Below are 26,071 nucleotides of genomic sequence, written 5' to 3'. Positions count from 1 at the left end.
GTGCTTCAATGTGGCAAAGCTTCTCCTTTGCAGCATGAAAGGGAGGTAAATGCCACTCAGAATGGCTTGTGCTCAGTTCTGTCTTAGCTGTCCACTGGTACAGCAGCTTCCAGGAGTGCCTGGTGATGTTGTTGGGGTGCTCCTGCACTCTGGGCCATGAGTGGTGTGAGGGGAATGAAGCCCTGCTGTGGCTGTGTTTCTTGTGTCCATGTCTGTGAGCAACTGTTCCTGCAGGTTAATGAGTTGTTACTTTGCCTTTCACAGGACCAAGCCAGGTTCTTGATCTCAAGGCAGAATCCATTGGTGTGACTTCTGTCATCTTAAAATGGGGGGTGAATGACAGCGCTTCCAGCACCTACACATACAGGACAGAGGTTGTGAATGGTACAAATGGTACACCTGTGAAGAACGTGACATCCAATGAAACCAAAGCAGAAATTACAGGGTTAATCCCTGGGACACCGTACAACTTCACAGTATTTGCTGTAGCAGCTGATCATGAGACAGAAGGAGAAGGAAGTCCCACACACCTGTATGCAAGTAAGTCACAGTTTTTTGCATTGCTGTTGCTGGTGGTTTGTGCATTGCTGTGCAGCATGAGGCTCTGCCCACCTGCCTGCGGTTGTAATTTAACAGGAGCCTTCCCTGGGCCAGGTAATTATAGAAGCCTTTAATAAAAAGGCTAAAAATGGGTTTTTCATGTATAGAAGAAACATAGCTTTGATTCACAGTATCTTCTGTAGCAGCTGATAAGGAGACAGAAGGAGCAGGAAGGTCCACAGACCTGTATACAAGTAAGGAAATGGTGGACAGCTCAAAGTTCTTCCTAACTGCTTGAGGACTAAAATGTAAAGTTGTTGTGTGTATAGATCTGATGTCTTATTGCTGGAGCCTTATCTGGAATGTCTAGTAAGCAGTGGGGTCTTTAGGTGTGGAAGAAATATATCCTTGGTTTTAAAAAGAAAACCCAGGCAAACATAATCCACCCTGCTTTGTCTCCCTCTTTGTCCTCATATCTCTTCATGTGGGAGATAATTTCTTGTCACAAATAGTGAGCCAACTAGGAAGGATACCCTCTTAGAGTTGGTATTTTTAAATAGAGTAGGACTCATGGAAGATGGTAGGTGGCTCACTTGGCTATGGTAATCATTAAATTACTAAGTTTCAAATTTACAATGTAATGAATAAACAGTGACAGCAGAGTTGCTCTCCTGGAGTCCAGGAAAGTTTAAGCTGTTCAGGGCACTACTTAGCAGCCTACCCTGGGAATCTGCTTTTGATGGCTTAGGAATCTATGAGTGCTGTTCAGTTTTTAAGAACTGACTTTTAGAAGCACAGGAACAGGCATTTTCACTATGTCAAAAGTCAAGCAATTGGGGCAGAAAACCAGCTTTGATGAACAGGGAATTCCTTGTGGAGCTCCAGAGGATGAAGAAATTGTATGAGCTCTGAAAGTGAAGTCAGGCCTCTCAGGGGATTACAGAGCTGTGATTCATCTATGCATGAGGAAGACACCAAGGGCCAGAGCTTGTTACAGCTGAAACTGGCCAGTGCTCTTTCAGATAACAGGAAAGGCTTTTTGAAGTATATTAATAGCAAGGGGAGTCTAAAGAAAACAGTGGCCTGATCCTTGTTGAAGATGGTCACCTGTCTAACAGAGATGAAGAAAAAGCTGAGGCATTCAATGTGTGTTTTGCCTCAGTTTTTGGTGATACTGACAAACCTTGGTGTGCCCAATCCCCAGAGCTGGAGGCCCATGAGATCTGGGACAGTGGCTTTCCCCTTTTGACCCTGAAATTGTGAGGGATCTCCTGTATCAGCTGAATGTTCACAAGTTGATGGAATCTGTTGGGATTCATCCCTGAGTGCAGAAGGATCTCACTGGTGTTACAGCAGAACCCCTCTCCATCAGCTGCCAAAGGCCTTGGGAGCCTGGGGAGGTCTCTGCCACCCCAGGAGGGTGGGAGGAAAGACCCAGGGACCTGCAGGCCTGCTAGACCAACCTCAGTTCCTGGAAAAATTATAGAGAAGGTTGTACTGAGTCCTGTTGAAAGGTGTTTAAAGGATAATGCAGTCGTCAGGTGCCGTCACATGTCACAAAGGGAAAGTCCCATTTAATTAATTTGATCTTTCTGTGGTAAGGTCACCCACCTGGTGGGGAAGGGAAGGTGGTAAATGTAGTTTTTCTGGATTTTAGTGAGACTTTGGGTACTGCCCTTCACAGCATCTTTCTGGACAAGTTGTCCAGCTGTGGGATGAGGGGCTTCATGGTGTGCTGGGTGTGGAGCTGGCTGCAGGGCAGGGCTCCCAAGATTCCAGTGAGTGGGGTTGTGTCTGGCTGGTGAGCAGTCACCAGCAGTGCTGCCCTCAGGGCTCAATCCTAGGGCTGGTCAACATATTTATCAAAAGTATGGATGCAGGAGTTGAATGTGTACTGGGTGCAGTTCTGGGCCCCACAGTTGAAGAAGGATGCGAAGGGCCTTGAATGCCCATAGAGGAGGGCAGAAAAGCTGGTACAAGGGCTGGAGTGCCTGTCCTGTAAGGAGTGGCTGAGGGCTTTGAGCTTATCTAGTTTGAACAAAAGGAGACTGAGGGGTGACTTCATTGTTCTCCTCAGCTTCCTGAGGAGGGAAATGCAGAGGGAGGGGCTGATCTCTATTCTCTGGTGTCCAGGGATATGATGAGTGGGAACAGCTCAAAGCTGCCTTAGGGGAGTATTAGGCTTGACATTAGGAAGCATTTCTTTACTGACAGAGAGGGTTCAAACACTGGAATAGGCTTCCTGGAGAGGTAGTCAGTGCCCCAAGCCCTTCTGTGTTTCAGACATTTGGACAATACTCTCAGTAATACCCTTTAGCATTTGGTGAGGCAAGGTGGTCAGGTAGTTGGATGAGGGTAGCTGTAGGTCCCTTCTAAGTAAATATTCCATTCCACTCTTAGCACTTTCCTGCCCACCTCTGGATTCCCAGAAGAAGCCTTAGGGGTTCAATCACTGTGATGGCCTGTGCTTATGTTTTGGAGTGTCAAAGGGACATTAATGTTCTAAGAATGATCTGTCCTCAGCTCTCTTTTAGCTGCCCAGTGAGGCAGAGGTGTGGCTTTGTTTCTTGTGTCCATGTCTGTGAGTAGATGTTCCTGCAGGTTAATGAGTTGTTGCTTTGCCTTTCACAGAGCCCAGCCCAGTTGTTGATCTCGAGGCAGAAACCATTGGTGTGACTTCTGTCACCTTAAAATGGGGGGTGAATGACAGCGCTTCCAACACCTACACGTACAGGATAGAGGTTCTAAATGGGACAAATGGTACACCTATGAAGAACCTGACATCCAATGAAACCAAAGCAAAAATTACTGATTTAATCCCTGGGACACCGTACAACTTCACAGTATTTGCTGTAGCAGCTGATCATGAGACAGAAGGAGAAGGAATGTCCATACACCTGTATACAAGTAAGTCACAGTTTTTTGCATTGCTGTTGCTGGTGGTCTGTGCTTTGCTGTGCAGGGCAGGGCTCTGCCACCCACCTGAGGTTGTAAGTTAATAGGAGCCTTACCTGGGCTAGATGCTAAGAATGAGTAGTTCATGTATAGAAAAAAACATGGCCTTGATTTATTTATTTACATATGAAACACCCAACTCCCTCTAACCCCCCACCATAAAGCAAAAATTCTCCACAACAGCAACTAAACCAAAGACAAACCAATAAACCAAACTGAAATTGTCTGCATTGCCACCATATCCATCCCTTTCCTGTCCACCTTTCTGGATTCCCTGGGAGCTGTGCTTCAGTGGTGACCAAAGCTTCTCCTTCGCAGCATGAAAGGGAGGTAAATGCCACTCAGAATGGCTTGTGTTCAGTTCTGTCTTAGCTGTCCACTGGTACAGCAGCTTCCAGGAGTGCCTGGTGATGTTGTTGGGGTGCTCCTGCACTCTGGGCCATGAGTGGTGTGAGGGGAATGAAGCCCTGCTGTGGTTGTGTTTCTTGTGTCCATGTCTGTGAGCAGCTGTTCCTGCAGGTTAATGAGTTGTTACTTTGCCTTTCACAGGACCAAGCCAGGTTCTTGATCTCAAGGCAGAATCCATTGGTGTGACTTCTGTCACCTTAAAATGGGGGGTGAATGACAGCGCTTCTGACTCCTACACATACAAGATAGAGGTTGTGAATGGTACAAATGATACACCTGTGAAGAACCTGACATCCAATGAAACCAAAGCAGAAATTACTGGGTTAATCCCTGGGACACCATACAACTTCACAGTATTTGCTGTAGCAGCTGATCATGAGACAGAAGGAGAAAGAGCACTCAGAAATCTGTATACAAGTAAGGAAATGGTGCCTCCAATTACAAGTAACTGTGCTGTTTGTACCAAACTGCTCTGCTTTCTTTCTTTGGTTTTCCAACTTCATCCTGTTTCTCATTGTGACACTGCTTTTTTGCTCCAGCTATGTGCATATATGGATGCTGCGGTGTTTGCGAAAGGACTGAAATGGTCTCTGTGCTTCCATGTGCCACCTGCAAATCAGTTATTTCATCAGCATGTCTACTCAAGACTATGTAGCCATCCAGCTGCTGCCACAGCATGACTTGTAGACACTTGAGGGCTGAGTAGACCCCTCACATCTCTGGGAATGGGTTATTGCAGCTCATACCAAAAGATGTGGTGTGCAGGGATGTGGTGCCATGGTCACTGAGGCTTTTTTGTCTTAAAGATTGTTGAGCTCTTTGCAGAGTCTGGGGCCTGAGGTTCATGTGGGCTGTGACTGACTCACTTCCTAGGGCTGCATTATCAAGTATGGTTCCAATCTTTTTGGCTTTTTGGCAGGGCACATTTTTCCTAGACTAGATAAATGTGATAGGAGTAGACACTACTTTTGTGTGTAGCTCAGAAATGCAAAGAGAGCAAAAGAGGCAATGTCCCTACACAGCAATTTGGAGGAGTATGTCCTGGTGCTGCTATTGAGTCCATAAATTTGTCTAAGCTGACTGAAGTAAGTTTTATCTGTCTGGAATTGGTGCTGAGTTGGGCTTGCAGACACAGGTATGTCAGCTGTTGGACCTGTTCAAGCAGCCCATTTCTTTTTACTGGTATTGAGGAGAGTTTAGGCTGAAAGTCTCAAATTGAGACTCATAGGCACAATTTTGAGTTAACAGACCAAGATCAGCTTGGTCTGTTTCCTTCCCTGATTTCCATCTGTTTCTCTGTCTGGAAAACCACTGTGGGAACAAGTAATTGTTGCATATGAAATTAAATAGAATACGCCCCAAAGCTCCTATGACCTTTCCAGACACGCCTCAGTATGAATGCCTGAAGCAGGAAAGTGATGCTTGGCTCCAAGTGATGCTCATTCTGTGTGGAATAGGAAAATGTGGTTGTGGCTCTTCTTTAATTCTTTTTTTTTGACAGGTTGTTGCTTTGCCTTTCACAGGGCCCAGCCCAGTTGTTGATCTCGAGGCAGAAACCATTGGTGTGACTTCTGTCACCTTAAAATGGGGGGTGAATGACAGCGCTTTCAGTACCTACACATACAGGATAGAGGTTGTGAATGGTACAAGTGATACACTTGTGGAGAATGTGACATCCAGTGAAACCAAAGCAGAAATTACAGGGTTAATCCCTGGAACACTGTACAACTTCACAGTATTTGCTGTAGCAGCTGATCATGAGACAGAAGGAGAAGGAGTGTCCATGTACCTGTATACAAGTAAGTCACAGTTTTTTGCATTGCTGTTGCTGGTGGTCTGTGCTTTGCTGTGCAGCATTAGGCTCTGCCCACGTATCCAATGGTTGTAATTTAAGAGTGTTGCAGGCAGAGGTGATGATTCCATCCTGGAGCTGGAAATGGCTAATCCCCAGTATGGGATGTTAGTGTAGAAGTAGAATTGCCCTGGTAGAAAGCTGTTGTTAAAGCTACCTCCAAGACCATCAGTGAAGAGACTTTTCCCTGAGCACTGATCTCTTGCAAATTTGGCAAAGGGGCGTTTTCATTGGCTTCCTAGAGTATGGGAACCCGAGATTCTTATTTTAAGGTGCTCCCACAAAGAGCATGTTGTGGCAGGTGAACTTGTGTGATTTGGGAAGCCTGTAGCTGCCATCGTGTGGCAGCCAGGAGAGAGATCCAAGCAGTGCTAGATCAGGAGAACTCCTGTGGCCACAAAGCACCTTGCCATGTTGAGTATTAAAAATCTTGACATGATGTGCTGTTGGAGGAGCCATTTTGGAGCTGGCTTCCAAGGCTGTAGCCCAGCCTGATCTTTCCACACAGTGCATTTGAAGGAAAATGGATGAATGTTCTTGTCATTTGTCTTTTCCTGAAATGTGCCTGCATGTATGATCCTAGCTGACCAGTCAATGCCCAAAAGTCTGCCCTGTGCTGTCTGTAATGGCTAATTGCCCTTTAAAAGATGCAAGAAGAATAGGGGGCTGGAGACAGTGTCTCCAGAGAATCTGGAGATGGTTTCTCTTCTATGGGAGTGAAATGCAGGGCATGAGGATTGGAGCAGAATGTCTTGTTCATCACTGCTAATCCTCATCTAGTGATATTGCATCTTCCTTGTATTTTACTGTACAGAGTTGCACCATGGGCATCTTTCCCCTCCACTGTTCTCTCCTTGCTGCCTACCTTTTAGCCAAGTGAAATTCTTCAAGTGGTGACACTTGGCTGGCCTGTGCCCCTCTTGCCCTTGCCTGTGAAAGGAAAATGAGTAATGCTTGAGATGGCTCATTCTCAATACCCTGCTACCCAGCTATTAATGCAAAAGCCTCCAGGAATGGCTGGTGATGTTGTTGGGGTGTTCCTGCACTCTGGGCCATGAGTGGTGTCGGGAATTGAAACCCTGGTGTGGCTGTGTTTATGGTGTCCATGTCTGTGAGCAGCTGTTCCTGCAGGTTAATGAGTTGTTGCTTTGCCTTTCACAGGGCCCAGCTGGGTTCTTCATCTTGAGGCAGAATCCATTGGTGTGACTTCTGTCACCTTAAAATGGGGGGTGAATGACAGCGCTTCCAACACCTACACGTACAGGACAGAGGTTGTGAATGGTACAAGTGATACACTTGTGGAGAACCTGACATCCAATGAAACCAAAGCAGAAATTACTGGGTTAATCCCTGGGACACCGTACAACTTCACAGTATTTGCTGTAGCAGCTGATCATGAGACAGAAGGAGAAGGAGTGTCCATGTACCTGTATACAAGTAAGTCACAGTTTTTTGCATTGCTGTTGCTGGTGGTCTGTGCTTTGCTGTGCAGCATGAGGCTCTGCCCTCCTGCCCATGGCTTGAAATGTAGTAGTGTTGCAGGCAGAGGTGCTGTGCTTTGCCTGCCTGCAGAGATGTTTGTGTGAAAAAGACATAGCATTCTTTGAAAAGCCAGAGTAAAACAAGCACCTCAAAACCAATGATTGTTGAAGTTCATTACCAAGGCCTGTGACACAATAAACTCTTCCCATGAACTTTCTCTCTGGCCTGGGATTTTTGTGGGTGCATCTGTTGCCTTCACCTCTTGGAGGATCAGGGCCTCAGAACATTATTTTAAATGGCTCCCATATAGAGATACTGTGATCTGGGGTTCTGTGGCTGGGGCAGAGTAAACCTTAGATAACAATGGCTAAGGAGAGCATTCATGGCACAACCTAGGCAAGCTGCTTTTTTGCCACCTTTCATCACCTCTGTTCCTCTTTCGGTGATATTTGAAGTTCCTTACCTTTTGCTGTACACAGATGGACCACCACCTCCTTTCTCCAGTCCCCCTACAGCCTTGTATCTCTCCTGACCAACATCTTTGAATTTCTGAGCAAAATCATGGGAGATCTGGCATTGCAATGATGTGTTCTGCTTTAGAGTGTCAAAAGGAGATGAATTCCACTCAAGGTTATATTCCATCAATTCTGTCTTGGCTACCTCCTGGTGCAACAGCCTCCAGGAGTGCCCGGTGATGTTGTTGGGGTGCTCCTGCACTCTGGGCCATGAGTGGTGTGAGGGGAATGAAGCCCTGCTGTGGCTGTGTTTCTTGTGTCCATGTCTGAGCAGCTGTTCCTGCAGGTTAATGAGTTGTTGCTTTGCCTTTCACAGGGCCCAGCCGGATTCTTGATCTTGAGGCAGAATCCATTGGTGTGACTTCTGTCACCTTAAAATGGGGGGTGAATGACAGCGCTTCCAGCACCTACACATACAGGACAGAGGTTGTGAATGGTACACCTGTGAAGAACCTGACATCCAATGAAACCAAAGCAGAAATTACTGATTTAATCCCTGGGACACTGTACAGCTTCATAGTATTTGCTGTAGCAGCTGATCATGAGATGGAAGGAGAAGGAGTGTCCATACAACTGAATACATGTAAGTCATGGTTTCTTGCATCCCTGTTCCTAGTGGCCTGTGCTTTGCTGTGGAGCACAGGGCTCTGCTCACCTGCCCAGGGTTTGAAATACAATATTATGTTAGGCAGAAGTGCTGCACGCAGCCTACCTGGAGTCAGCAATGGCAATATGTGGAAGGGGGATCTGTGCACAGGGTTTTGTTGCCCTCTGTTTCCTCTGGGTGAGGTCCTCAGGTTCTCATTTGGAAGGCCTCCCACAGAGTGTTCCATCGTGCCTGGGGAGCTTCCCCCTTTGGGAGAGCCCATGGATGCAGCTGATGTTGGGCAGTACGGGATGGTGTGGCTGTCAGCCCTGCTGCTTTGCTCAGCCCATCAGCAGATAGGACAATGCTGAGTTACTTCTGCATTCCTCATGTTAGGCATTGTGACTTTTCCTCCTTGTTGTGATCATGTGCTGCCTTGTTCTTTCCTTTGTTTTGTCCCATTTTGACTGAGGGGAAGTGAATCTTGCCCAGAGCTCCTGAGTGGGTTTTCCAAAGGGGCTCTGGGATTAACTTGGAGAGTTGCTGGTGCTCTGAAAGTGCTGCTTGCTTGAGTGTTTCTGGAGTCATAAGAAGAATTTCACAGAGCCCGTCATTTTTTTCCTTATCAGGGTAGAGTATGCTGGTCTCTGACATTTCCCATGGAGCACTGATGGTACTTCATCTAACTGTTCCTACATGATAGAGGTCACAAGTCATGACTCCTCTAGAAACCAGGCATCCATTGTCACCTGGTGTCAGAGGTGTTGTTCCAGGGTTTGTCTGTAATCTCCTAGAATTTCACTGTATTTGTAGGAGTAGCTGACAGTGTTACTGAAGAAAAAGAAATATTTATAAATTGCAGTAGAAGTCCCACTCACATCTATTTTTACTAAATCTGTTTCTTCTGGTGCACAACTGTGCTTCTCTGTAGTTTCTTAAAATAATACCCCTTCTAACAGCAAAATAATTTAACAGGTGAGTCTATAACCTCTGTGTTTTAAAGTACCAAATCCTTACTGAGAGAGGAAATTAATTTAGTGTCTGTTGTAATTGTAGGTTTATACGTGTTTTGGTCCTGAAGGCCAAGTTTTACAAGATGTTTAGTTTAGAGGAACCTTTCTTCTCAGTGGTCCTACTATATTATTTTTTAAGCATCTTTCTGTAGCTGGTCATAAGGTTGCATTTTTTATACTACATCTTCTAGTCTTCTAGGACTCTTGCCCAAACTGACTTGTTATAGTTGCTACTTTTAAGGATGACTACTTCTGTGCTCTTAATGGACAGAGATTAAACTAATTTTCTTATTTCTTGGCCACTAAGAGTTTTATGTAATTATAGAGGGATTTAGTGGCAGTCTACATACTGTAAAAATGTTCTTAGAGTAGTATGTTAAAGAGTTGAACAGTATTTTGAAAATGTTGCTGATCTTGATATACGCTCAGCCTGAATTTTCCCAGTAACCCTGTCTGTAGAGGAGGTAAAGAGCACAGAACAGGTCTGTGTATTGTGTTAATAGTTGTCTTCCTCATAGGGTAACAAGTCCTTGTGTAGGCAGTAGGTGTCATGTAGCCATCTTTTAAAAAGAGGAAAGGGAATACTGAAGTTTTACAAGCATTTATATGCATAACATACAAATACACAGCTTTTTCTAAGGGCAAGGCTTGATTTCTTACTCCTCCTTTTTTGTTATTCTTTTTTCTTTTGACAGTAACTGTCTCAGTGGATTCACTTCAGTGTGAACCAGTGGCTAAGCAGCCTTTCCTAATGCTGAAGTGGAAATGTCCTTTTGGTAACAATGCTGGCTTCAGAATCAAAATATATAATATAAGTACTTCTGAGGTAGTAAGAGAAGAATCGGCTCCACGCTGCACGGTAGAAGGCTTTGAACAAACCTTCCAAACAGCACGTTTAAATTTTTTCAGCACTTATAATGTTACTATCATAACTCTTCCAAATGGCACTGAAAGCTCTCCAGTGGGCAAGTTGTGTCACACCAGCATTACTGGTAAGCGTTAAAATCTGAGTATGAAAGATACTTGTAGGACAAAAATATTAACTTCATAATTGCAGAATACCAGACTTGGTATGCACTACATTGTCAGCTTGCAGAGTATGAATAGAACACTATATTAATTAATAGTCTAATGTGATGCACAATAAATATGCATTATGTGTACAGTCTTTGTATCACAGCCTTTTCTTGTTCAGAAAACTTTTATCAGTGCTTAATGTACTAAAAACTATTTTTGTTGGCAGACCCACCTCCTCCAACTCAAGTTCCTTCAGTCAAGGCTGTCAGCCACAGCTCGCTGTCTGTTGAATTCTCTGATTTTGATCCACTGAATGGTCCATTAGAAGCCTACGCAATAATGATTACAACAGAAGATCAAAGTAAGATGTTTATGATATTATCATGTAGCTGAAACAATTTACCAAGTAGCATTATGTTTTACACTCTAAATAGGTGTTAAGCAAATAAAGAAAAGGTGGACTCAGACTTTTCAAACACTTTTCAGAAATCATGAGGCAGATACCTTGCTTGAAGTCAGGCCACTCGTGCCTGTTTGATTCAGTCTTTTCCTGCCTTTGTACATCAGTCTCATATGTATTGTTCTTGTGCTGTTGCCACCTTGATTTGCCAGTGATTGGTTTCTCCAGGATTGCATAGTGTCCTTTCTTTCCCTGCAGAATACTTTTCAGACCAGCTAATAGAAGCAGTTTTGGAATATGGAATGTTTCCCCTGCTTTCTTCAGCTGAAAGATGCCTGCAGTGAGGTCTTAAAAGAAAAAGAGCTTTCTTCCTGATTTTACCCAAAACACTTTAACTAAGAGAGATGGGATGTGGGTGGAAGACTTAAATATCATTGACAACATTAATGGAAGTTAAATGCCACAGAAAACTAGAGGGTAGCCTATCAGACTAGTCTATTTAAAGCATCTGAGCTTAGAATGTCTCTGATAGGTGAATGTCTAGTGACAAATAATTAAATTAAAAATTAAGGAACTTAGTTTTGCAGCATAGGTTACACTTGAACAACTGTTAATTTTTGCCAGTGCACTGTAGGAATAAGGCACCTGATGGAGACAGTTTCTGCTTAGTGGGAGTTGACATTCATGTTTATCCTTTGTTACAACACTGGAAATCCATTTCGCAGAATTTTGATTATAGATCTTCCTTCAGTGGTTTTCCATGCAATATGCATCCAAGAAATTCATGTTTGTTTGCATATATATATATATATATATATATAAATATATATATATATATATATAACATCACATCAGTGCAGAAAATTGTATTTTTCACATGCCTGGACCAGAATTGCTGATTTGAATGTCAGTCTCTTGCATGCAGCTCTGCTTGTAACAGCTCTGCTTGTAACTTCAACCAGTCCTGGTTAGTCACAAGGAGATCTGGTGCATTCTTCTGTGTGGTTTGGATTGGAGGGTATTCAAGGAGGTCTTGCAGGATTTGACTGAGAGAAATAAGGGAGGAAGGTTGCCCACATTTGTAATGTAGAGTCAGTGCTTTGATGGGAGCAGAAGACAGCTTTACAGACAAGAATCTCTTCAGCTTTATTGTTGAAATAGCACAAATAGTCTTGAGATGTGTTTCTCTGTTGTAAACCAGTCACGGTTACCTTTAGGATAGACAGAGGGGCTTTATTTTGTAGTGTAAGAAATGGTGTCTAAGGCTGTTTGAAATGTCATAGGGTGGTATTTAAGGCAGGTATAACCTGGGATGTACATCCTATTGGAATGGAAACTAGGGACAAGGCATAACATACCTCAGGTAGGATTGAACATCCATTTCTAGGCAGCTGAGTTATTTGCAACCTCATCTGCTTTTAATAAGACCAAGTCAGTGCTTTAGAATAGTTTCTTGCACCTTGTTGCTGCAGAGTCACAGTTGAGGAGATCTTTGCTGCTGGTGGTAGATCACCCCTTGTCTGCACAGCTCTAGCAAACTTAACAGAGCTTTTCCACCTTTCAGAGCTGCCTGCAAGACTTCTCCTTTCTAAAGGTGTATTCAGTATTATACCCACTTCTAGAAGGATCTTTTAGCTTTGTAAAGACAGTCAGTAGAGAGCAAACTTCTGTCAAATGAGTGATATTCTTTGTCCCACCTCGGCACTGGGAAGATTTGTCAGTTGGCTTGCTCTTGAGTTGTTGGGACAACTGGTAAGTTGAATTTGTGTATTACATCTTGAGTTACATGTGCCTCAGCTATATAATTGCCTCAAGGTTCTAGGGTTAGTCTGCTATAAGAACAGACACTGTAAAGTGGTGCTGTTCTGCAAATGGTGTCCTCTTGGTCACTGCTCACTGTGGTAGCCTGTTCTAAGTCTTCTGAAGGGGAAGCTGTTCTGACCATTGTTTTGTCCAATGCTTGTCTATGGCGAGGAAAGGCCTCTTTCATCTCTTACAGTTCAGGTGTGAGATTTCTTGTAGGATAGAACACGGAACAAGGTCAGGACAAGTTTAGTGTCACCCTGAATGAGGCCTGATGATGTTTGAGTAGCACAAATACTGATGGATTTTTTTCCTACGCCATTTGCATTTTACTCCCTACGTACAAGAATGGATAGAAGACACATGGATATACCTGACTTGGCTGGTGAAATCTGTCCACAAGGGTGCCTGGTTCCACCACTCGTGCACCTTTATTCAGAGCTCCATTATACACAGTAGAAGTAAAACCAATAGTAACTTAAAGCAAATTACACTGGGGAGAGGTGCTGCAGTAGACTGCACTGCAGAAGAAGGTTTCTGAGATTATCTGTTGCTCTCAGCCTTTCATTTCAAACAGTACTTGCGGAGGAATGACAACTGTAGTTATTTTGATCATCTCAGCCACTGTGCCAATTGATACAAAACCAGGGAATTAATTATATCCATATTCTTGTTGTTTCATGAAGGTTCTGAGTCTTTGAAGTCTAAATTGAACAACACATACAAAGATTTCAAGATGAAGAAGACAACTGCCTATGTTACGTATGTCATAAAAACAAAGCAGGCAGAATCACATTCTTCCAGTTCTCAGAATGATAGGAACACCATTCATGTAGGCAAGGGAAACACAATGTATGGCTATGAAAACGGACCATTGATCCCTCTTCGTTCATACAGGTATTTATTTCAAACCACTCTTTTGTTAAGTTTTCTGCTGTTGAAATCTAGAAGATCATCTAATGGAAAGATGACAGATCTTGCTGAAGGCTGTTAGAACTCTGTAATGTACCTGGTTTTGTTTTTTTTTCTTATTCCTTCCCTTTCAACAGGGCATGTGTTGCAGGTTTCACTAATATAACCTTTATGGCCAACATGATTGAGGGAGAAGAAAGTTACGTATCATTTTCACCCTGTTCTGAACCAGTTTTACTGCCCCAGGATCCAGGTATAGTTAATGTCAAATATAGGACTGGCAGCTTGGCACATGCACAGCATGTGGAGATTCTTTAATTATGGCAAGTTTCATAATATCAAAACACCCATTGTTTTTTCTGTATGAACTGTTTCTTTCCAGCTTTGCAGTGGCACTGCTCTGTAAATTCATACCTTGCTAGTTCTGTGGGTGATGCCTTTTTTCTATATGGCATTCCACTGCTGGAGTAGCCAAAAGCCATGGCATGCTGAAAGGGATTGGATGGCACAGTGAGACTTTGGTATAGCAACAAGTGGGCAGTAGCAACTGATGATCTCACAGTCTGTTAAACTAGAAGCAGGTGTATTGGAATGAAAATACTGGTCCTTTGATCCCAATTTTATATTAATTTAACATTCCCTGGTTATTATTCTTAAGGAGATTTCAATACTGATACTGCCAAAGGACAGTAAAGATATTCTATTTTAGTAGAGTGAAGCATGCTTGATTAGTCATTTGCAAGGTTCTGCTGTAGCATGTTGATTCAGTTAGAAGTTACTGAAGAGGACAATGAGTAATACTACTTCTCTTTTATCAGGTGTTATTGCTGGAGTGGTTATTGGATGCCTCTTGGCTATCTTGGCTGTAGTCGCTGTAGGGGGGTTCATATTCTGGAGAAGGAGAAGGTAATGTGTGTTTGTTGTTGTATTGGTTGTGTTAGGGAGCCACCAGGGTTTCACTTCAGTATCTTTCTCCTAAAAAGGACTCTTCGTTGTGACGCATGGCTGTCAAGACGTTTTAAAATATGTTGTATTAAAATGTTGTTTGTATGTTACAGATTAGAGTTGAAGCTTGTTTAATAACTTTGTTTAAGCCCATAGTTACAAACTAATGAGTTGAGAAGAACTAAGCAAAATAAATTTTATTTCCTAGAACAGATTTATAGGATCATAGAATGGCTTGGTTTGGAGGGACCTTCAAGATCATCCAGCTCCAAGCTCTCTGCCATAGGCAGGGACACCTCCCACTATCCCATGTTGCTCAGAACTTCACCCAGTCTGGCCTTGAACACTGCCAGGGGTGGGGCATCCACAGCTTCTCTGGGCAACCTGTGCCAGTGCCGCACCATTCATGAGTAGTCATGAAGTCATTCAGCCACAAGTGAACAAGTATCTCAAATTACTGTGCAAAAAGTAATTGGGTGTAATTGTACCTTAGATGGTTTGATTTTAAACTATCCATCAGTCATTCTTTTTAATTGCTTCATGGTCTGTCACAGTAAACGTCTATTCTGGGATTTCCAGAAGCTGATGAGCTGGTCTCTCAGTTTCCAATCTTCTTCAAGTCATCTGAGATGTAAGAGTGCACAAAGGCTTTTTCCTGCTTCTGACCATGTAGTACATCCTTTCTATGGAGTTAGCCATACCCCCAGTCCAATTTTCTTAGTTGCTTTTATTAACTGTTGTTATTTTTACAATTGTGTCCAGTAGCTGTGTACAACCATGGGAAGAGCTTCCTTTAAAGCTAGCACCATTTCTTTTCATTCAGCTAACATTGAATGACTGACACATCACTGTTGAGCACTTCCTGTAGAGATTCTGGGATTAGCAGCAGTTCTCCTGAGATATCAGTTAGTAGTGCAGATCTCTCATTGTACATCTTCCACCAAAATAAGTGCTTTGTGTTCAGGCTTTATACTCTGGGTTCAACAGAAAAAAGCAGTCCCATTGCATAGCATCACCAAAAGAAGGGTGAATTTTTTTTGGGCTTTTGTTGTTTTTGATTTTTTTCCTAATTCCAGGTATAAAAGTTTGCCTCAGGAGTTTGGGTTTTTTTTTTTTCACAGAATAAGATGCTTTAAAAGAAATTGTTCTCAACAGGCACAAGGAAACAGATAAGAAATCTCTTTTATATTCCACTGAATTCTACTGTAAATCTATGTTGTTTTCTTTCACCTTATAGGAAAGATAAAAGAAATACTGAAGTGTCTTTTTCTCCAATTAAGTAAGTCCGTATCTTTTCTCATGGTATTTTCTGAGCTCAAATGATATTTGCAAAAATTACTCAGAACTCAGATAATTGTTTTCTGTGCAGTTTTATAGATAATTTTGAAGTATTAATTCCTTGTGGAACTTAAAGATGCCAGCATGCAGACTAAAAATAATCGTGTTAATTGAGACTTCTAGAGCCACCACAGGGATTTGAGTGTTCACTTCATGAATCACTATTAGACACACAAATACTCCACATGGTTTTGAAAAACAGGGTTTGAATTAAACACAGACTTGGTGTGCATTGAGGGAACAATCAGAATTGTTGATAAAATGCAAAAAGGCAAAATATGTTCTGTGATCTGAATTTTTCTTTTTTTTTAATGACTACTTTGTGCTGAGCCATTCATCCAGATAATGTGATTGTAAAAGCTGGCTATGGAGGGAGTAACCACAATATATTGGAAGTCACAGGCACTGCAACTGAATCATGTTATTGGTTCTGGCAATTTTTTTGCTGGTGGAAAGCCATGGCCAGAACATCCCATGGAATTCCACCACTATAGACTTGATGGTTGGCATAAAATACATCAGGGAATGGGGTCAATCCAATGGGAGTAAGCAGCTGGCTTACACCTTGTGTGATGTTCCTCTCCTGAAGGATGCACTGTTCTCTCCTTGATTTAACAGAGCAGTTAAATGCTATGCTTGATACCCTGTCCCCTGTAAATGCACTGTTTTGTGTCTGCAACTAACGCTTTCAGCCTTACAGTCACATAATGAAAAATACAACTGCATGTGTCTAATCAGCCTTTTTTTCTTCCCCTCACCCTCTGCTGAAGAATAAAGAAGTAAGTAAAGCATACTTTCTAACACATTAACTGAATTAATTCATGGCTTATTTACACAGCATCAGTTGCTGACACATGGCTTTTCTCATTTTAGATCAAAAATGATTAAAGTGGAGAACTTTGAGTCATACTTTAAGAAGCAGCAAGCTGACTCCAACTGTGGTTTTGCTGAAGAGTATGAGGTATGTGCCCTCAGTGGAGAGAGAGATTCATGACAAATATTTTTGGGAAGGCAAATCATCTTTCCTATGGAGCATGCACAAGTCTTATCGAAGGAGAAAAGAAGGGTCCCTTTTTATAGAGATGATTAAGCTGTATGTATAGCCTTGCCATCCCTTCCCTTATACAGTTTCAAATTTAGTTGAAGTGCATGATAAATACTTCCTGCCCTGAATTATTATCTCTGACTTTAGCCTGGCCTGCTTGTCAAAGCTCTCACCAGAGAAATCTTTGCCCTAGTCATACACGGACTTAACCTAGGGGACACTGTAGAATTTCTCTGCTCTTCAGTTTTCTCATCTTGGGTTGGTTTGAGGTTTTTTATACATACCAAGACAGGTCTGTTGCTAATCTCACTGGCTTTTTCAGTGTGTGGGTGTGATTTGCAAACTACACCTGTTAATAGCTCAGTAAGGGAAACAGCAATTATGATTTGCTTACTGACCACAAGAGTTTTTCTATGAAATGTGCTAAAGCTCAGCTGTTGTAAGGACAAAGGACAGGAAGGAGGTGTCAGGGAAGCTTCTGTGTTGTCATGTCTGCTGTTAAAGAATCTCATTCTGTTTCTCATCTCCTCAAAGCTATTAATTGACTTTGTTCTTCAAATTCTGTCTCTTTGTACTTCACAGGCTGGTGCTTCACCTTGCCTTCCTCTCAGATTTTGCTTCCTTCAGTTGGTTCATGATGTGTTTGCTCCTTTCTCCCTGTAATGCCTGCAGAGTTTATGCAGTAGTTCCCTGCCTTGGGGACAGAAGGAGCTGCCATTGATATCAGTGTCTGTTTCCACAAAACTGTTCCCAGGCTTTTAAAGTCCATCTGTGGGTTTTAAACATGCTGCTATTCCTATTTTCTGTATTAATCTCTTCTCTAAAAGATTTGCCACTGTCACACTCCCACTCTGTAACAAGATGATTTTTATTGACATTTATCCCAGTTTAACATGCCTACATTTACAGCACAGGACACAAGTGTTTGGACTACTTTTTTGTTTTTGTATGATTGCTAAACCAGGACCAGATGCTCATAAATCCTCCTTTTATTGTAGGAACTCAAGGCTGCTGGTGTTCATCAGCCCAAATTTGCTGCTGAACTTCCTGAGAACAGGGGGAAAAATAGATACAACAATGTCTTGCCATGTGAGTTATTCTCTTTGGGTTGGCATCTTCTCCTGGTTGAGTTTTTAAATGAAAACCACTGGGTTTGGCAAACCTGGCTTTAATAGTCCTCAGAGGTTTCAAATATAATTTCCTAAATGAATGATTTTGGGCTGCTACTTTCCCAAAGTCACTGTAAAAACACACCTGAAAAAGCCTTTCCTCAAGGATATTTCTTCAGAAAGTTTCTTTAAAGAACTTTCCCTTAACAAAATAACTTTAATTTTCCATTTGTGAGAAATGTACAATCCAGGTTGAAAACACAAGAGGATAACAGTTGACCACAGACAAATAAATTTGCAAGCTATGAGAAATATTAAGACCCTGCAGGCCAGTTTTGCAGATGAAGTAAGAGTTTAAGCCCTGTCAAGCTGCCTGTGGGCATCCCAATGTAGCAGAGTCAGAAGCAATTGAAAAGTGAACAATGACAGGTACTTAAGGATGCTTTGCAGGAAAAACATCAGCTACCATGGCAGCAGGAGACAAAGCACTTCTTTTTATCCAGTAATTAAAACTAATAAATCTTGTGTTGGATTAAAAATATATAAATTGGCAATACCATGTTTAAAAAAAAAACATGTTTAAAGCAAAAATAATCTGCGTTTCTTGATTATCATGGCCACTCCTTTTTCTGAAGCCTACTGCTATTTTTCATTCCTAAGGTTATAGTCTTATTCTTAAAATGCCCATTGAATGCTTTTTATTTAGAAACCATGCATTAGATAAACAATATTGTTCTTATTCAAGGTTCCAGTTTGAAAATTCATAGTTGTCTTTTCCTTTTTTCTTTCTGCAGATGATATTTCTCGTGTTAAACTTTCAAATCAAACCTCTGGAACTGGTGATTATATTAATGCAAACTATATGCCTGTAAGTTGCTTCATTAGCTGAAATGGAATATAATGTGTATTTTTCTGATGTAGGCATATGGGCTCATAATGATGTTTAAAATCAGCTTTTATTTCTCACTGATGTTGTGTATATATATGTGTATGCATATATATATATATATATATATATATATATATATACATATTTATTTTGTGTTTTCTTATTAGGGCTATAACTCAAAGAAGGCATTTATTGCTGCACAAGGTCCATTACCCAATACTATAGAAGACTTCTGGCAAATGGTTTGGGAAAAGAGTATCTACTCTATTGTTATGTTGACAAAATGTGTGGAACAAGCCCGGGTATGTTGCAATCAATACTGAATTGTCTCTTGAAGGCAGCTGCACCTCTTCTAGTTTTGTTGTTACCTTAGTGGTTTGGAGACTGGCCACTGTCTTTTAACAACAATCCTCTTGCTGGAAGATTGTTTTCTAATTTAAAAAAATGCTAATTATTTTGCTTTGGGGTTTTTTTAGCTTTTTCCTATTTTTCTATCTGCTGACTACCGGAATAGATTGTCTCAGGAGGGTTGTGGATCACTGTTGTTAAGGGTGGGGTCTTCTTTTTTAAAGAATGATTTTGATAGATCTTCTTTTGTCCTGGAATAGCCTTGAGAAGGGTGATGTACTTTCTATCCCTGCTTCAGGTGGTGTGTTATTTAAAAGTGAGTTGTTTCATTGCTGTGTGTGATGTATCTAACTTTGTAACTCTCTTCTTAGACAAAATGTGAGCAGTACTGGCCAGACAAACAGCCCAAGAGCTATGGTGACATTATTGTGACAATGGTCTCAGAAGTTGTCCTTCCAGAATGGACAATAAGGGATTTCACTGTAGAAAAGGTGAGGACTACCTTGATTGTTGGCTGTTAGTGTGTAAATAATTTTGTGCTTATCCAGATACCTGTAATATCTTCTGGACCAAAAAATTAGCCTCATCAGGAAATACAGTGCAGTAGATATGAACTTGGAGTAAAGTAAAAGTACAAGGAAATTATTTCAAAGTATTCTCAACCACAGTAGAAGGAAGAGGGAAACTGGAATATCATTGGTCAAATCACTGCACAGTTGTAACAGGCATCTTTGATTAAGCTGAGCTTGGCCCCAAACACGTGTCAGGAAGCCCGGCTGTTACTCCTCTGAAGCCAGTTTTCACTGTCTTTTTTTTTTAGTTTTTTTAATGTCTACTCTTCCTGCAGTCCAACACCCCCGAGAGCCACACAGTGCGCCAGTTCCATTTCACCTCCTGGCCGGATCACGGTGTGCCAGAGACAACAGACCTTCTCATCAACTTCAGGCACCTTGTCCATGAGTACAACAGCCAGAATCCAGTGGACTCACCTACTCTGGTGCACTGCAGGTAGGAAGAAGCTGTTTCTGTTAGACACACTTTTGTCTAAAAAAACAAAAAAAAAGGGGTTTTTTTTCAGTCAATTCCATTTCAGTGGGATTAAAACCAAAGTAAGCCTCTCTGTCTAAGGATGTGGGCTATTTACCTTGCCAAACTAAAACCTCTGCCTGTTGCTTCAGTAAGTAGCAATGCTGTGTAGGTAGCAAAGGAAATTGTACCAAATATCATAAGAACAGAGCATCTTTCCTAGCCTGGAAAACTGAGTTGGAAAAGATGTCCTTTCAAGAGCTTGTATAATCCTGTGCACATGGAAGGCTGAGAAGCCCCTCTTGGTGGTGGTAAGAGCCACCTCTCTGTGCTGCCAAGAATTTTATTACCCATGCCGCTGAAATAGTAGGAGGCATCATCCTGGCTTGCCTGGCTTTTTATCAGGCCAGCAGCGAGCAGGTGGCTGGGAGGAAGCACAAACAGCCTGTCCGTGTTGTTTGCAGCGCTGGTGTCGGGAGGACGGGGACATTCATCGCCATTGACCGCCTGATCCAGCAGATGGAGATGGAGAACACCGTGGATGTGTATGGAGTGGTGTACGACCTCCGCATGCACCGACCCCTCATGGTGCAGACTGAGGTGAGGCTCTCTCCCATCCAGCAGCACCTTTCTCAGATGTGCATAATCAGCCAGATGTAGCTCTGAATTTCAGGACAGTGAGATACTAAGGAGTTAAAATTGCTCTTCATTTAACTTCCCTCCTTCCTGCCTCATCTTTTCTCCACAAAAGTAGTTGCAGCCAGGGAGCATAGTACATCCAAGCAATGTCTTTACAGAGTGCTTTGTAGGACTGGCATTTGCAGCTGGAAGAAATCAAATCCTGAATCCGACTTTTTTGCAGACTAGTTTTACCTATGTGGATTTTATAGTTTAGTTGTGAGCCAGAATTATCTGGAGTAAAGTGGTCTCAGTGTGCATCTTTTCTTTTGTGCTCTGCAGGAATACAAGTATTCCTATGGAAATTACTATGATCCAGCAAGCATCTGCCCTTCTTGTTCTTCAGCCCAACCTTTTATACCCCTCATGTTCATGCATTGCACCTGTGTGCCCTCTGTTCCCTTTGGTGGTTGGTCAGTGCACCTGGGCACTCCATGGCCCATTGCTGTCAGTGCTGCTCACAGCTGTGCCCACTGGGGATGAGGTTCTGCTGCAGCCCCACTTCCAATTACCACAAATGTGTACCTATATATATGTTCTAAAACAAGCACTGTGATAACATTCAGTGCAGTGCCCAAACCTATATTCAAAAGCAGAATTACTTCCAAAATTAAGTATTTTTTAGAAATGTATTTCTGTCTCTCTTTCTCCCATCAGGACCAGTATGTCTTCCTAAACCAGTGTGTCATGGATATCATTAAATCCCAGAGAGAGAGGAAAACGGACCTTATCTACCAAAATGTGACAGCAATGGCAATCTATGAAAACTTCACACCTGGGCCAGCCTTTGGGAAGGCCAATGGCTACCATGCATAGTCCAGAAGGAACCCAGTGCCCCTATCCAGGAGGTGTTACCTGCCCGCAGAGAGAGGTGTCCGACTCGTGTTTTCTGGGATTGTGTGCAGTGTCGCATGTCTGGCTTCTCCAGTTCTGTCTGCATTCAAAGGTGTGATCTGCAGGAGGAAAAACACAACACTGGCAGGAGCTGCAGACTGATGTTAAAAAACCCAAACAACAAAACCCAAGCAAAACTTTTTGAAGTTAACAGAGGAATCTTGTTTTTTTTCTTGGGAATTTAACAGTACTGATAGGTGAAATAGCATTTGCAGTATGAACAGTGAACTAGAGTTTAAATATTAAAATAATAACACAAGCTTTTTATTACAATTTTATATGATTTCATTTACAGACACCAGGCTGGTGGGTTGTTTTAATATATTTAATTATAAGTTTCAGGAACATATTTTATCTACTGTATCTGGTTACTTAGTTAATAGGTATGTGCCTCTGTGATCTATTTTTTTTCTGTGTTCCTTTTTATTTAAAAAAGGAGTACAAATGGCTCCTTCAAATGGACATTCATACTTGGAAATTGTGCCTTTTCTAGTTGCTACTCTAGAAAAAAAACAGCAGAGATTCTATTTTTGTACTGAAACTCTTAATGAGAACACAGATTTTTAAATAAGGCTTATGTCAAACTTAACTGTAGTTGCACTGTTGGCAGGACTCTCCAGAAGTTTGGAGGTGAGCTTTGTTTTTGCATTTCACCACAAATATCCCCTGCCTTAATGTTTTGGTGCCTCTGCCAGAGGAAAAGGAGTGTGGTCTGTCACTCCGAGCTTTAACTGTAGTTAAAAACAGAGCAAGTGAATCTGTGAATGTGTGTGCGGGGGGGTGTGTGGGCGTGTGGATGAAGGACAGAATAGCTCCTCCCTGTTCCTGCCTGATATTCCTGTTTTTATACAATTTATAATGATTTATTTAAAGGTGCAATATATGATTTACTGAATAATGCTCACTCTAATGAGTTTTTCTCAGGTTGGTGTCTTTTTATCATTGTTGTTGTTTTTCCTCAAATATATAAATCTGTGAAAATGCTGAAACTAAGGTTCCAAGTGTTCAAGCACTCCCAAACAGATCGACTGGCTTTACTGTGTCTACCAAAAGACATTGCACAAAAATCTGCTGTAAAGACAAATTTCTGGGTTGTTTTAGCCATTCAAAACTGAGACACATCTTACCTGTCTGCATCTCACTGATCCAGTGTAATTGTTTTGTAATTATTTGCAATATACTGCTGCTTTTGGTTTGACTGGTCCTTTTGGAAGCTGAAGGAACAAGCAGAAATCCCCCGTTTGCTGATTTCACAAGTTAAGGATCAGATTGGATTTATTTTGCTGGTACATAATTGTTAGACTTAGGAAGGCATTACCAATGAAGGACTTAGGTAGTGTGGGGTGGGGAGAAGTGTGTTTTTTGGTCTTTGGATCGTTGCACTGGTTGCATTGTAGATGAATATGAAGTTTATGAATAATGCTATAGAATAGCTATAAAGCAGGGAAAAAATCTTATGAAGGTTTAATAACCAGAGTCCCTGGAATTCTGCTGCTTTTTTGTTGTCGTTGTTTTGGGGGTTTTTCTTTGTTTTAGTAGAGTTGTCAAAAAAAGCTACAGATGCTAGGAGTATATGTGGCTTTACAGTGGAAGCTAGCAATCTCACAGGATTTAATGTCAGCTGAAGGAGAACATAGGAATTCCTGGTGCACAACTGTAACTTTACAAATATCCTGAGGAACTTTTTACAACCTGGTGTGAAGCTGTGGTGTGCTGTGTGAGCAAAACTGGAGGACACACCACAGTGCACTTTTGGTTGTTAGGTTTTGGGGTTTGATTTTGTTTGTTTGTTTGTTTGTATTGGGTTTTTGTTTGGGGTTGTTGTTTTTTTTTTGTTTTTTTTTTTTTTTGTAGCAGCCACTTGTGGGTTCTTGAATATAATTTTGTTTCTCTTCCTCTGGAAATACTTTAAAAAAGCCTCATCTTGAGGTTCTTGATCCTGCCCAGCTCCATCCAAACTGGCAGCCCACAAAGTGGATGTCTCATTTGCGTTCTTCCTAAGCTGCTGTCAGATGACAAAGATAAACCACTTGCACCAAACAGAACCATTCCAAAAGAACTGGGAAGGAGGAAAGTCTGTCCTTTGCAGTCATGTTATTTTCTTTAACTCTCTTATTCTTTTAATTACTGCACATCTGTGCAGAGCACAGAGCCAGTATTTGTCATTCCAGGTCTCACAAGAACTTGCTGCCTTAGTGGCAAGTGCTCTTTCACTTCAGGAGGCCCTTGTTTTGTGTAGCATAGAGGAGAGGGAGATGAGTCTTCCATGCTAGACCGTGTTGTTTCTACTCTGTTGCAGCAGAACATCAGAAAATGAGCTAGGACAGTAGATGTTTCTGCCTAACCACTGCCCAGATCCTCTTACAGAAAACTAATGGATCTGTCCCATTATTTTGGTGTTGGAAGCAGGCATCAATTTCTCATGTGTGCCATCATCTAATGAGTATCCATTTTTAAAAACTGTATGCAGGTGTTTTTCCAAAACTGATGCATTGTGAGAAGAGACAGAAGGTTGAAGCAAATGACCTCTTGATTCTGTGTATGGGGAAAAAGTTGGTAAGGCTTAAGCTGTTGCAAACATAAAGTTGGGTGTAATGTCAGTGTGAATAAGTAGGACATTCCTTATAGGATGCCCCTGCAGGAAAAGGACTGCAGGTAATGCTCCAGTACCATGTGGATCTGTCTTGGTCAAGATGACTTGAATTCCTGCAAATGTTTTCTCCCTACCCTCTGATGTTCTCTGTGTTATAACTGCTGAGATCTGTCTCTTTGGTCAGTGTTTTCTCTCACTGTTGCTTATTTACACGTGTCCACTGAAAGCTCCACTCTGTGACAATTGCATCTCTTGCATTTCTTTTTAACTCTTTCTTCCTATCTGGGGCCTGCTTAAGAAGGGAAAAGTTGATGTGTTTCAAATAAGTGACTGTTGAGTATCTTGAAATGATGTACAAATTTTATTGTTTTCATATTTGTTGTACAGGAAATTTCAGTACATGTCTGTAATATTTTTAATGGTTTGATTTGTTCTTAAAAATATAAAAATAACAATTAAAAAGCATCATCCTAGAGCACTTTTGGTCTTATTTTTCCTTTGTTGGGATTTTGTTTTGAATCAAATTAACTGCTAAAATACCCATTTGATTTTAGAAGAGCTTTATAAATGAAAAGTGGGCTCCCATCCTCTGAGGTGGCACTTGAGTCAGTTTTGTACTGCAGTCACTGAAGCTCCCTGGAACGGTGTTAATCTGTCATTCAGACTTCCCTGGAAGGCCCTGGGTCTGATGGTAATGTGTCCTGGCAGTTGGTAGCTTCTCTAAAGGAAGGGCTTGATACCAGGTAAGGAAACAGGACCATCATCCAATGTCCATCAAAGATTTTCATTCACTAAAGTGGCCTTGGGGGGGGACCAGTGTTTCTAAGACTTGATTGCTTCCAGAGAAACAAGAGTGAGGACTATTTAATCTGTTCAAGATATTGCAGTGTCTGGAGGTGGTGACAGAAGGGGATGTAGAAATAGCTTTGTGATGCTATAGCTGGCTGCTGGATTACAGATCACCTGTCTGTAGATGCATAGAAAGTTATCTCAGTTAAGTGCCTTTCTGCCAGAATTCTTAGTTGCCATTCCTGGCTGCCATTTGAATCACTCCCGAGAGGATCACATACCTGGAGGGTGATACTGGCACTCAGCAGCTCTCCAGTTCCTCACAGGGTGCTTACACTAAACTAAAATTCTGTGATCCTCTGTGGCAACTACTTTGTTTTCTGACACAACTGCATGGTGAGATGGGAAGAGCCAAGTGTGATTGTCTTGTCATTGTTTAGTTGGATCATGTGCCAGCCACATGGCCCTGGTCTTACCTTGTGCTATGAGAACTTCAGGAAAGCCAGCTGTTCTGGCTGCCATCTGGAGCCTTAGTCTGGTCCTGTGGCTAGAGCTGAACCTGAATATCTGGAAATCACATTTTGTACATGGTCTTGGCACATATTAATTTACTGCCTTGGAGACAGAAGAGATGGAGATCAGAGAGGACAGGATGTAATATTTCTGTCCTGGTCTTGGCTTGATAAATGGGATGTATTGATGCTGCCTGTGCATGTCCTTCCTGGCTGGGTGTTATCAGGCAAATAGAGTTTGGAGCTGAACATGTGTTTTTGTGGAAGAGGGTCAGAAATGGGGGCTTGGAAGGGAAAACCACCAGAAATCTTTCCACAGTGTGCTATTCTGAAGCAAAAAGAAAAAGCCAAGATCTTAACAACTCTTGGGTCTTCTGGGTAAAAACTAATTTAAAAATGCAGATGCAATCACTATAGTCAAG

General features: G+C 41.9%; 1 protein-coding gene across 1 annotated transcript in view; it reads left to right on the top strand.

The window, feature by feature from the left end:
- Nucleotides 1-24,826, top strand: part of PTPRJ (protein tyrosine phosphatase receptor type J) — a 74,052-nt gene extending 49,226 nt beyond the window's left edge. The window contains exons 5-24 of the mRNA XM_077784259.1: nt 265-540; nt 3,172-3,447; nt 4,045-4,320; nt 5,427-5,702; nt 6,917-7,192; nt 8,069-8,335; nt 10,047-10,343; nt 10,595-10,729; nt 13,258-13,468; nt 13,621-13,736; nt 14,302-14,389; nt 15,666-15,707; nt 16,640-16,727; nt 17,810-17,900; nt 18,715-18,788; nt 18,977-19,111; nt 19,529-19,648; nt 20,005-20,165; nt 20,648-20,783; nt 21,519-24,826. Coding sequence (XP_077640385.1) covers nt 265-540; nt 3,172-3,447; nt 4,045-4,320; nt 5,427-5,702; nt 6,917-7,192; nt 8,069-8,335; nt 10,047-10,343; nt 10,595-10,729; nt 13,258-13,468; nt 13,621-13,736; nt 14,302-14,389; nt 15,666-15,707; nt 16,640-16,727; nt 17,810-17,900; nt 18,715-18,788; nt 18,977-19,111; nt 19,529-19,648; nt 20,005-20,165; nt 20,648-20,783; nt 21,519-21,677 — 3,500 coding nt within the window. The 3' untranslated portion in view covers nt 21,678-24,826. The remainder of the gene's footprint in view (nt 1-264; nt 541-3,171; nt 3,448-4,044; nt 4,321-5,426; nt 5,703-6,916; nt 7,193-8,068; nt 8,336-10,046; nt 10,344-10,594; nt 10,730-13,257; nt 13,469-13,620; nt 13,737-14,301; nt 14,390-15,665; nt 15,708-16,639; nt 16,728-17,809; nt 17,901-18,714; nt 18,789-18,976; nt 19,112-19,528; nt 19,649-20,004; nt 20,166-20,647; nt 20,784-21,518) is intronic.
- Nucleotides 24,827-26,071: the final 1,245 nt, after the last annotated feature.

This window comes from Lonchura striata, chromosome 6, assembly GCF_046129695.1.
Source record: "Lonchura striata isolate bLonStr1 chromosome 6, bLonStr1.mat, whole genome shotgun sequence".
Classification (NCBI taxonomy): Eukaryota; Metazoa; Chordata; class Aves; order Passeriformes; family Estrildidae; genus Lonchura; species Lonchura striata.
This window is presented reverse-complemented; position numbering and strand designations above follow the sequence as displayed.